General features: G+C 33.0%; 2 protein-coding genes across 3 annotated transcripts in view; one reads left to right on the plus strand and one right to left on the minus strand.

The window, feature by feature from the left end:
• The window catches only part of LOC129733203 (mucin-2), a 506006-nt gene that overhangs the window by 302549 nt on the left and 190434 nt on the right, over window positions 1-13023 (minus strand). The gene's annotated exons all lie outside the window — the stretch shown is intronic.
• LOC129733206 (radial spoke head protein 9 homolog) lies at window positions 8040-8898 on the plus strand. The gene has a single exon (XM_055694861.1). The coding sequence runs from the start codon at window positions 8056-8058 to the stop codon at window positions 8896-8898; it is 843 nt and encodes a 280-aa protein (XP_055550836.1). The 5' UTR covers window positions 8040-8055.

The raw sequence follows: 13023 nt of genomic DNA on the forward strand, positions 1-13023 counted from the left end.
ATAGAGAATAGAGAATAGAGAATAGAGAATACAGGATACAGAATAGAGAATAGAGAATAGAGAATAGAGAATAGAGAATAGATAATAGAGAATACAGGATACAGAATAGAGAATAGAGAGTAGAGAATAGAGCATAGAGAATAGAGAATAGATAATAGATAATAGAGAATAAAGAATAGAGAATAGAGAATAGCGAATAGAGAATAGAGAATAGATAATAGAGAATAGAGAATAGAGAATAGAGAACAGAGAATAGAGAATAGAGAATAGAGAATGGAGAATAGAGAATAGAGAATAGAGAATAGAGAATAGAGAATAGAGAATAGAGAATAGAGAATAGAGAATAGAGAATAGAGAATAGAGAATAGAGAATAGAGAATAGATAATAGAGAATAGAGAATACAGAATAGAGAATAGAGGATAGAGAATAGAGAATAGAGAATAGAGAATAGAGAATAGAGAATAGAGAATAGAGAATAGAGAATAGAGAATACAGAATAGAAAATAGAGAGTAGAGAATAGAGAATAGAGAATAGAGAATGGAGAATAGAGAATAGAGAATAGAGAATAGAGAATAGAGAATAGAGAATAAAGAATAGAGAATAGAGAATAGAGAATAGAGAATAGAGAAAAGAGAATAGAAAATAGAGAATAGAGAATAGAAAATAGAGAATAGAGAATAGAAAATAGAGAATAGAGAATAGAGAATAGAGAATAGAGAATAGAGAATAGAGAATAGAGAATAGAGAATAGAGAACAGAAAATAGAGAATAGAGAATAGAAAATAGAGAATACAGAATAGAGAATAGAGAATAGGGAATAGAGAATAGAGAATAGAGAATAGAGAATAGAGAAGAGAGAAGAGAGAATAGAGAATAGAGAATAGAGAATAGAGAAAAAAGAATAGAGAAAAGAGAATAGAGAATAGAGAATAGAGAATAGAGAATAGAGAATAGAGAATAGAGAATAGAGAATAGAGAATAGAGAATAGAGAATAGAGAATAGAGAATAGAGAATAGAGAATAGAGAATAGAGAATAGAGAATAGAGAATAGAGAATAGAGAATAGAGAATAGAGAATAGAGAATAGAGAATAGAGAGACAAGAGACAAGAGAGAAGAGACAAGAGAGAAGAGAGAAGAGAGAATAGAGAATAGAGAATAGAAAATAGAGAATAGAGAATAGAGAATAGAGAATAGAGAATAGAGAATAGAGAATAGAGAATAGAGAATAGAGAATAGAGAATAGAGAATAGAGAATAGAGAATAGAGAATAGAGAATAGAGAATAGAGAATAGAGAATAGAGAATAGAGAATAGAGAATAAAGAATAGAGAATAGATAATAGATAATAGATAATAGAGAATAGAGAATGAATAGAGAATAGAGAATAGAGAATAGAGGATAGAGAATAGAGAATAAAGAATAGAGAATAGAGAATAGAGAATAGAGAATAGAGAATAGAGAATAGAGAATAGAGAAAAGAGAATAGAGAATAGAGAATAGAGAATAGAGAATAGAGAATAGAGAATACAGAATAGAGAATAGAGGATAGAGAATAGAGAATAGAGAATAGAGAATAGAGAACAGAGAATAGAGAATAGAGAATAGAAAATTGAGAATAGAGAATAGAGAATAGAGAATAGAGATTAGAGAATAGAGAATAGAGAATAGAGAATAGAGAATAGAGAATAGAGAATAGAGAATAGAGAATAGAGAATAGAGAATAGAGAATAGAGAATAGAGAATAGAGAATAGAGAATAGAGAATAGAGAATAGAGAGACAAGAGACAAGAGAGAAGAGACAAGAGAGAAAAGAGAAGAGAGAATAGAGAATAGAGAATAGAAAATAGAGAATAGAGAATAGAGAATAGAGAATAGAGAATAGAGAATAGAGAATAGAGAATAGAGAATAGAGAATAGAGAATAGAGAATAGAGAATAGAGAATAGAGAATAGAGAATAGAGAATAGAGAATAGAGAATAGAGAATAAAGAATAGAGAATAGAGAATAGATAATAGATAATAGATAATAGAGAATAGAGAATAGAGAATAGAGAATAGAGGATAGAGAATAGAGAATAAAGAATAGAGAATAGAGAATAGAGAATAGAGAATAGAGAATAGAGAATAGAGAAAAGAGAATAGAGAATAGAGAATAGAGAATAGAGAATAGAGAATAGAGAATACAGAATAGAGAATAGAGGATAGAGAATAGAGAATAGAGAATAGAGAATAGAGAATAGAGAATAGAGAATAGAGAACAGAGAATAGAGAATAGAGAATAGAAAATTTAAAATAGAGAATAGAGAATAGAGAATAGAGAATAGAGAATAGAGAATAGAGAATAGAGAATAGAGAATAGAGAATAGAGAATAGAGAATAGAGAATAGAGAATAGAGAATAGAGAATAGAGAATGGAGAATAGAGAATAGAGAATAGAGAGTAGAGAATAGAGAATAGGGAATAGAGAATAGAGAATGGAGAATAGAGAATAGAGTATAGAGAATAGAGAATAGAAGATAGAGAATAGAGAATAGAGAATAGAGAATAGAGAATAGAGAATAGAGAATAGAGAATAGAGAATAGAGAATAGAGAATAGAGAATAGAGAATAGAGAATAGAGAATAGAGAATAGAGAAAAGAGAATAGAGAATAGAGAATAGAGAATAGAGAATAGAGAATAGAGAATAGAGAATAGAGAATAGAGAATAGAGAATAGAGAATAAAGAATAGAGAATAGATAATAGATAATAGATAATAGATAATAGAGAATAGAGAATAGAGAATAGAGAATAGAGAATAGAGAATAGAGAATAGAGAATAGAGAATAGAGAATAGAGAATAGAGAATAGAGAATAGAGAATAGAGAACAGAGAGCAGAGAATAAAGAATAGAGAATAGAGAATAGAGAATAGAGAGTAGAGAATAGAGAATAGAAAATAGAGAATAGAGAATAGAGAATAGAGAACAAAGAATAGAGAATAGACAATAGAGAATAGAGAATAGAGAATAGAGAATAGAGAATAGAGAATAGAGAATAGAGAATAAAGAATAGAGAATAGAGAATAGAGAATAGAGAATAAAAATAGAGAATAGAAAATAGAGAATACAGAATAGAGAATAGAAAATAGAGAATACAGAATAGAGAATAGAGAATAGAGAATAGAGAATAGAGAATAGAGAATAGAGAATAGAGAATAGAGAATAGAAAATAGAGAATAGAGAATAGAGAATAGAGAATAGAGAATAGAGAATAGAGAATAGAGAATAGAGAATAGAGAATAGAGAATAGAGAATAGAGAATAGAGAATAGAGAATAGAAAATTGAGAATAGAGAATAGAGAATAGAGAATAGAGAATAGAGAATAGAGAATAGAGAATAGAGAATAGAGAATAGAAAATAGAGAATAGAGAGTAGAGAATAGAGAATAGAGAATAGGGAATAGAGAATAGAGAATGGAGAATAGAGAATAGAGTATAGAGAATAGAGAATAGAGGATAGAGAATAGAGAATAGAGAATAGAGAATAGAGAATAGAGAATAGAGAATAGAGAATAGAGAATAGAGAATAGAGAATAGAGAATAGAGAATAGAGAATAGAGAATAGAGAATAGAGAATAGAGAATAGAGAATAGAGAATAGAGAATAGAGAGTAGAGAATAGAGAATAGAGTATATAGAATAGAGAATAGAGAATAGAGAATAGAGAATAGAGAATAGAGAATAGAGAATAGAGAATAGAGAATAGAGAATAGAGAATAGAGAATAGAGAATAGAGAATAAAGAATAGAGAATAGAAAATAGAGAATACAGAATAGGGAATAGAGAATAGAGAATAGAGAATAGAGAATAGAGAATAGAGAATAGAGAATAGAGAATAGAGAATAGAGAATAGAGAATAGAGAATAGAGAATAGAGAATAGAGAATAGAGAATAGAGAATAGAGAATAGAGAATAGAGAATAGAGAATAGAGAATAGAGAATAGAGAATGGAGAATAGAGAATAGAGAATAGAGAATAGAGAATAGAGAATAGAGAATAGAGAATAGAGAATAGAGAGTAGAGAATAGAGAATAGAGAATAGAGAATAGAGAATAGAGAATAGAGAATAGAGAATAGAGAATAGATTATAGAGAATAGAGAATAGAGAATAGAGAATAGAGAATATAGAATAGAGGATAGAGAATAGAGAATATAGAATAGAGAATAGAGAATAGAGAATAGAGAATATAGAATAGTGAGTAGAGAATAGAGAATAGAGAATAGAGAATAGAGAATGAAGAATAGAGATTAGAGAATACAGAATAGAGAATAGAGAATAGAGAATAGAGAATAAAGAATAGAGAATAGATAATAGATAATAGATAATAGATAATAGAGAATAGAGAATAGAGAATAGAGAATAGAGAATAGAGGATAGAGAATAGAGAATAAAGAATAGAGAATAGATAATAGAGAATAGAGAATAGAGAATAGAGAATAGAGAATAGAGAATAGAGAATAGAGAATAGAGAGACAAAAGACAAGAGAGAAGAGACAAGAGAGAAGAGAGAAGAGAGAATAGAGAATAGAGAATAGAAAATAGAGAATAGAGAATAGAGAATAGAGAATAGAGAATAGAGAATAGAGAATAGAGAATAGATAATAGAGAATAGAGAATAGAAAATAGAGAATAGAGAATAGAGAATAGAGAATAGAGAATAGAGAATAGAGAATAGAGAATAGAGAATAGAGAATAGAGAATAGAGAATAGAGAATAGAGAATAGAGAATAGAGAATAGAGAATAGATTATAGAGAATAGAGAATAGAGAATAGAGAATAGAGAATATAGAATAGAGGATAGAGAATAGAGAATATAGAATAGAGAATAGAGAATAGAGAATAGAGAATATAGAATAGTGAGTAGAGAATAGAGAATAGAGAATAGAGAATAGAGAATGAAGAATAGAGATTAGAGAATACAGAATAGAGAATAGAGAATAGAGAATAGAGAATAAAGAATAGAGAATAGATAATAGATAATAGATAATAGATAATAGAGAATAGAGAATAGAGAATAGAGAATAGAGAATAGAGGATAGAGAATAGAGAATAAAGAATAGAGAATAGAGAATAGAGAATAGAGAATAGAGAATAGAGAATAGAGAATAGAGAATAGAGAATAGAGAATAGAGAGACAAGAGACAAGAGAGAAGAGACAAGAGAGAAGAGAGAAGAGAGAATAGAGAATAGAGAATAGAAAATAGAGAATAGAGAATAGAGAATAGAGAATAGAGAATAGAGAATAGAGAATAGAGAATAGAGAATAGAGAATAGAGAATAGAAAATAGAGAATAGAGAATAGAGAATAGAGAATAGAGAATAGAGAATAGAGAATAGAGAATAGAGAATAGAGAATAGAGAATAGAGAATAGAGAATAAAGAATAGAGAATAGAGAATAGATAATAGATAATAGATAATAGAGAATAGAGAATAGAGAATAGAGAATAGAGAATAGAGAATAGAGGATAGAGAATAGAGAATAAAGAATAGAGAATAGAGAATAGAGAATAGAGAATAGAGAATAGAGAATAGAGAATAGAGAAAAGAGAATAGAGAATAGAGAATAGAGAATAGAGAATAGAGAATACAGAATAGAGAATAGAGGATAGAGAATAGAGAATAGAGAATAGAGAATAGAGAATAGAGAGTAGAGAATAGAGAATAGAGAATAGAGAATAGAGAATAGAGAATAGAGAATAGAGAATAGAGAATAGAGAGTAGAGAATAGAGAATAGAGAATAGAGAATAGAGAATAGAGAATAGAGAATAGAGAATAGACAATAGAGAATAGAGAATAGAGAATAGAGAATAGAGAATAGATAATAGAGAATAGAGAATAGAGAATAGAGAATAGAGAATATAGAATAGAGGATAGAGAATAGAGAATATAGAATAGAGAATAGAGAATAGAGAATAGAGAATATAGAATAGTGAGTAGAGAATAGAGAATAGAGAATAGAGAATAGAGAATGAAGAATAGAGATTAGAGAATACAGAATAGAGAATAGAGAATAGAGAATAGAGAATAAAGAATAGAGAATAGAGAATAGAGAATAGAGAATAGAGAATAGAGAATAGAGAATAGAGAATAGAGAATAGAGAATAGAGAATAGAGAATAGAGAATAGAGAATATAGAATAGAGAGTAGAGAAAAGAGAATAGAGAATAGAGAATAGAGAATAGAGAATAGAGAATAGAGAATAGAGAATAGAGAATAGAGAATAGAGAATAATGAATAGAGAATAGAGAATAGAGAATAGAGAATAGAGAATAGAGAATAGAGAATAGAGAGTAGAGAATAGAGAATAAAGAATAGAGAATAGAGAATAGAGAATAGAGAATAGAGAAAAGAGAATAAAGAATAGAGAATAGAGAATAGAGAATAAAGAATAGAGAATAGAGAATAGAGAATAGAGAATAGATAATAGAGAATAGAGAATAGAGAATAGAGAATAGAGAATAGCGAATAGAGAATAGAGAATAGAGAATAGAGAGTAGAGAATAGAGAATAAAGAATAGAGAATAGAGAATAGAGAATAGAGAATAGAGAATAGAGAATAGATAATAGAGAATAGAGAATAGAGAATAGAGAATAGAGGATAGAGAATAGAGACTAAAGAATAGAGAATAGAGAATAGAGAATAGAGAATAGAAAATAGAGAATAGAGAATAGAGAATAGATAATAGAGAATAGAGAATAGAGAATAGAGAATAGAGAATAGAGAATAGAGAATAGAGAATAGAGAATAGAGAATAGAGAATGGAGAATAGAGGATAGAGAATAGAGAATAGAGAATAGAGAATAGAGAATATAGAATAGAGAATAGAGAATAGAGAATAGAGAATAGAGAGAGAAGAGAGAAGAGAGAAGAAAGGAGAGAGAAGAGAGAAGAGAGAAGAGAGAAGAGAGAAGAGAGAAGAGAGAAGAGAGAAAAGAGAAAAGAGAAGCGAGAAGAGAGAAGAGAGAAGAGAGAAGAGAGAAGAGAGAAGAGAGAAGAGAGAAGAGAGAAGAGAGAAGAGAGAAGAGAGAAGAGAGAAGAGAGAAGAGAGAAGAGAGAAGAGAGAAGAGAGAAGAGAGAAGAGAGAAGAGAGAAGAGAGAAGAGAGAAGAGAGAAGAGAGAAGAGAGAAGAGAGAAGAGAGAAGAGAGAAGAGAGAAGAGAGAAGAGTGAAGAGAGAAGAGAGAAGAGAGAAGAGAGAAGAGAGAAGAGAGAAGAGAGAAGAGAGAAGAGATAAAAAGAAGAAAGAAGAAAGAAGAAAGAAGAAAGAAGAAGGAGTAGAAGAAGAAGGAGTAGAAGAAGAAAGAAGAAAGAAGAAAGAAGATAGAGAAAGAAGAAAGATGGGAGTACAGAAGAGAAAGGAATGAATGGCAGAAAAATGAAGAAATATTATTGTTATGTTGTTGTATATTTTTTCAAGTCATTGTGATAATAGATATTAATTTGAAATAGTAAATTTAAAATCGAAAATTGTGATATTAGACAGAAAAGAGAAAGGACGAATGTTAATAAATTATGTCTAAGGAACAAAATGAAAAAGAAGAAAAGATTAAAGATAGATATAGTAACGATATCTAAAGACCCAAGATGAAGTAATTATAAATACAAACTAAAGCTTAGTCAAGGAGATAGAGATAAATACTTTTAAAAAGAGGCTTGAAAAGAGTGTTCGATATTTGAAAATATTCCATATTCGAAACAGCTTTTAAGTATAAATTTTACTTCTCGCTTCGAACCTGAATGACATTTTTGGTAATTAAGCTGTTTCGAGGGTGAAATTTGTCTTTTTTCTCAGAGTAAATATATATGTATTTGAAATTTGATCTTGAAATGATAACTATACCAGCCCTATTAACTTTACACCTGGAGTATGCTTGAAGTTTGACACGTCATTTGAATTTAGCTGTAAGCATCTTTTAATAATTCACCTAGTATATTTGTTATGCTTCACACATTGCAAAGTAGGCCTTGCAAAAGTAAACTTGTTTTTTCTCAAACAACACATTCAGTGACAAAATGAACCACGAGAATCTTCCCGAGCAGATACCGTATCTGTCCTACGCATTTCGAACGCTGTCTCCGGAAGAGCAGCTGAAGTTGGAACATTCACTTCGAAACCTTCAACGCGCGCAGCGGTTACAGTCCGTTTACTTCTTGGGCAAACTAGAAGGCCAGGACTCTGATTACTACTTAGCGTTTGGATGCCCAGGGCAGGATGTGTTCAACGGTCGGAAGCTTTTCTACAGCTTAGATCTGATCGATTGGTATCTCTTGCTGGAGCCGAAAAGCTGGAACCCAAACTGGGAGCAAATTCAAAGCCCGTTTCATGGTGATCCAGCATTCCAGCTAACGGTAGACTTTGGCCCACAATTCAGCTTGGACGAGAATTTGGTTCCGGTAAAAGGGGCGAATAAAGTTTTAGTGGTTAAAGAGCAAGATCGGCTTTGGTTTGTTGTTACTCGGTTGCTGGAAGAAGCAGCCGTTGTTCCGAGGGGCGTACTCTACCATACCACGGAAGGCCAATCGGTGATTAATCCGTTTTTCGACGGAATGTGCTGCAACGACAGCCTAAAATTGCACAACTATCATTATTTCCGGCAACCGGTGAGTGAACCTGCGGTTAATCTTCTGAAACGGGACCGATGCAGTTACTTCTTCGACGTTTTTGATCCCGCTGATGAGTGTGTACCGAAGGAGCACAGTTTCGCTATGTCACGGGATCCGATGCGGGATGTTTTCACGTTGACATCCCTACAATGGCCGGGAATGGTTAATTTTCACAGAGCGAATTCGAAAGCTTACGGATTTTTCTACTTCGGTGATGGAAGAAAGAATTGGAATCTTATGTTCAAAATTTGACAATGTATGTTAAAGTTTTCAATTGTTGTAAACACCTAGTTAATGAAACTTCAATCGTTCAGTTTTGGTGTTGCTTTTAAACTTTATTTGGTAAAATACCTGCGTTGATAAACTACAAAACTCAGCCCATGTAGCCAACTAGGAAACCAGCTGTTGTTGCAAAGTACTTCTTTCATGAAACTCTAGTTGTAACATGTTCACCTAGCCACTATTCATACAGCCGGTGTAGCCACTAGTCAACAATTAACCTGTTCATAAGAAAGAAAGAAAAACATAAAACACTCCACCGGCAGCTGAACCAAACCACGCATTAGTTTCGCGTCTACTACACGAGAACCCACCGCAACCGCCGCTGCCGCAATGTAGCAACAAATCTAATCGCCATTTTACGCACAATTTCATAAATCATATGCGTTCGACACAAGCCGGGGCAGGGCAGCTCGGGTAATAAAAATCGCCAACACGGACTCGGGTAGCCGTGCACCGGCACAACAGTCGATTTCGATTGCAAACACGGATCGTTTATAGTTTTACAAGGAAATCCGTCCCGTTCGCCGGTTTGCCATGTCAGGCGGCGCGTCCATTACTCATTTGCCGCCACGTTCGAGGGCGGGCGAATTCGCAGGTACCGAAACTAGTCCACCAATCACGCCTCCGGTAAAGTCGGCAATCAAAATATTTTACTACACTTCAATCAAACTCATTTCCCCTTCGCTGGTTCGGATGTTGTGCATAATGTGCTTGCTGTTTTCCCTCCCAGAAGTATGTTAGGCGAACGATTGAGCGTCAAAGGCTGTAAACCGCTTGTTCACGTCAAATTTCCTATGAGTTTCGAGCTGCGGGCAGCTTTTGAGCAACTATCGACGTCGTAAAATTTGCGTCCAAACCGTGCGGAAAATCTAGTCTAAGTACTTTGTTTGATGGGATTAAATTGTCGCAGCTGGTTGCGGAACCTTTCCTGGGGGGTTCTTTCTAGCGTAGCTCGATCGAAACTGTAGGCTGCAGTTGCTGGGACACCCTATTGAATCATACGCGAAGACACATTGTGCAGCAACACCGATACTCCATTATTGGATCAATGGTGTAAAATTATACAGATCATTTATTTCGGTCCAATGTTTTCTTCCCGTGACCGGCAGACTCCGTCGTTGGTGCACTGCGCGGTTGTCGGATTAGACTGACACTGGAGACAAACTACATACACTGCAGTTGTTGCTGTGGCTGATTTGAGCGTGCAAATTGACGATCGTACGGCACAGAGTTCTGCCGTGGAAGGTTGATCACTTTTAATTACCTGGAAGCAGAAAAACAAAATGCGTTGATTAGAACTGAGTGGAACTAAAGTAGCTGAAAAGTAATTATGATGTTGCTTATGGTCTAGAATGGATTCATCTGCAGTATAGGATGGCCAGTTTTTACAAGCTGTTAATTATGATCAATTCAGATTCTGCGTGTCCGATTCGATACGCTAATTGCATGGCAATATAATGTTTTCATACCATTGCGAATTCTATTGCGAAATAATCAAATTGAAAATTCTACAGTATAAATTGTAAACTTCATTCTTTTGTTCAGCATTTGCGTTCCATTTCGTTATATTTTCTTAGTGAGAGATGGCAGGGCTGGGGTCCCACTTTTTTGGATATGGCAACGCTATTCTTCGATTTCATTCACATGCATCACTCGCAATCGGATGAGATGCCAGATCTAGTCTAGCATAGTCAGAGCCGGATTTACGATTGTGGGGGCCCGGGGCCCAGTTTACAGTGGGGGCCCCAGAATAAAACAAACCCGTTTTTTATCGTACGAGTTAAAAACACTTATTTCTCATTGGAAAGTTACCAAAAATTTGCTAGAATTTTTTCTTACGAGTTTTTTTTTTGCAGAGAACTTATTGATTGAATAATCAACATTCAGCTCCTTCAGAATATTGTACTCTCAACTTGACAATGCTAAGTTTGACAGCCTTTTACTCTTCATAGTCGTACGCAACCTATTTTCAATCAGTTTCATCTTCGATAAAGACCTTTCTCCAGTTGCGTTCGAGATCATTAGGCTCAAATAAATAAATGTATGCAACTGCTCGAAATCCGGGATTTTTTTCTTGATATCTGAAAAATAAAAACCTACCGCAATTCGAAAAAAATGCGATCCGCGAGCAAAAATTTGCACACAATTTGAGAAAGATTGCGCAAATATAAGGCTACGCTGGCAATATTCTACAGAACCTAGGAAAAAACTAGGGGTAAGCGGGGTTAGACCGCCCCCTTAAGCAATTCTGTTTATAGAAAAAAAAGTTGCGGCTGCAATTTCATTTTTTCTTCGCTAAGAGGTTCTTCTATTCAATACCCGCATTTAAAAAATAAGAACTGAAATATTTTTGTTTATTTTCCAGTTTTTTTTTTCAATTTTTCAAAATTCATTGAAAATGTGCAGATCTTTTTCATGCGGGGTAAGCCCGCCCACCAGCGGGGTAAGATCGCCCACCATTTTTCGAGGATAAACAATATTTTTAGGGCCGAAACGGTTGATTTTATCGGTATAGTGTCTCTGACAAAGTTGTGGATGGTATTTTTTTTTCTTTTTAAATAAAATATACACTGTGAAAAATCTGAAAAAAAAATTTCTAAGTTCAACTTACTTTGTTTTCTGATTATTCAAGTTCAGATCAATGTTTAGGTTACTTTTTTGGTTTTCAAAATAAATAGATTTTTCAGAATTGGGGGTTTTCAAGATATTTAATTCATAATATACCTATCTTTAAGCTAAAAATTAAAACTCATTAAACCTGTCTGTATGATTCTTTTGAAGACTTATTATGTATAGAAAAATACTAATAATTATTCTTTCGTTTATTTATATTTTCAATTTTCTATGTTTTTTTTTGAAGAACAAAATTATCAACGACTCTATACACCAAACAAACCGTCCAAAAAAAAATTCTTCACAAAAATTTTGCTATTAATATTTCTATTACTCCATGATCCAACAACCATAAAATTTTAGCTTACCTTTTGTAGATTTTACAGGCAAAAACATATTTTTTCAAATAAATTTAAAAAAAAAAATATATTTTTAATTCTATTCTTATATTATTTCTTGAAATTTTTTTAGAGTGTGTATTTTTTTCGGAAGTAAAAAACTACTATTTTCAATTCTGCCGGAGACGTCATACCAATCAAACAAACCGTCATGGCTCTAAAATCATTTTGGTTCATTAACACCATTTTCACACAGGTTTACTTTTTTCAAAAATAAGTCTTGTTAAAATATATTACTAGAAAAGCTTCAACCAAATCGAAAATGGTCGATTAACATCGATGTCTTATGTAGCTTGAAGTTGCTTTACTGATCCTGTAAATATTCCTTTGTAGTGTCGAGGCATTTGGGTCTTGAAGTAAAACAACAAGCAGTTGGATACGTGGCGGTTTTACCCCTTGTATAGTGGGCGACTTTACCCCCAGTGGAACATTTTCATATTTGACCGAAAAAGTAGTCAAAATTACAAGATTACTCATGGCCTTCGATATTCCCGAAAGAAGATAGATTCAGGCAAGCGATTAAACGTATATTCACGAACAAAACAATAGATTTTTAGACTGAAAAACCTTAAGTCCCGTTGCCGCAAAACAATAGCGCATTGACTGGTTGCCAGCTGAAAGGTTGTTTTTGATTATTTCTGCGACCGTTCGCGCACTATCGAAACAGAAAAACGTGCAAAATGTTATGTAATTATACTGTGACAGACACGTTAAAGAAATTTTTCAATTATTTTATAACTTGGTAGTAAAACTACAGTGGGCGGTCTTACCCCGCAGGGCGGTCTTACCCTGTTTACCCCTACACACTTCTGCAGGTCAATAAAATCTGCACACGGACTCTGTCAAATCTAGTATCCCTGATTCGGACAGGTAAATTTATTTTCGGAATCAACAGCAATGTATTAAAAAAATCACAAGAAGGTTGTATGCAAAGCCACGACCGCAAGGTTGAAGTAGAATACTTTTACAAGAAAGATAACCCGGCTGCTTGCGTGTCAGTCATTTTTTCTAGTAAACAAACGTTGACCGTTAATTGGCAGTATAGTAATTTCTTTTTGTCTGATATTTTGAATGAAGTTCATTG

Source organism: Wyeomyia smithii, chromosome 3, assembly GCF_029784165.1.
Source record: "Wyeomyia smithii strain HCP4-BCI-WySm-NY-G18 chromosome 3, ASM2978416v1, whole genome shotgun sequence".
Lineage (NCBI taxonomy): Eukaryota > Metazoa > Arthropoda > Insecta > Diptera > Culicidae > Wyeomyia > Wyeomyia smithii.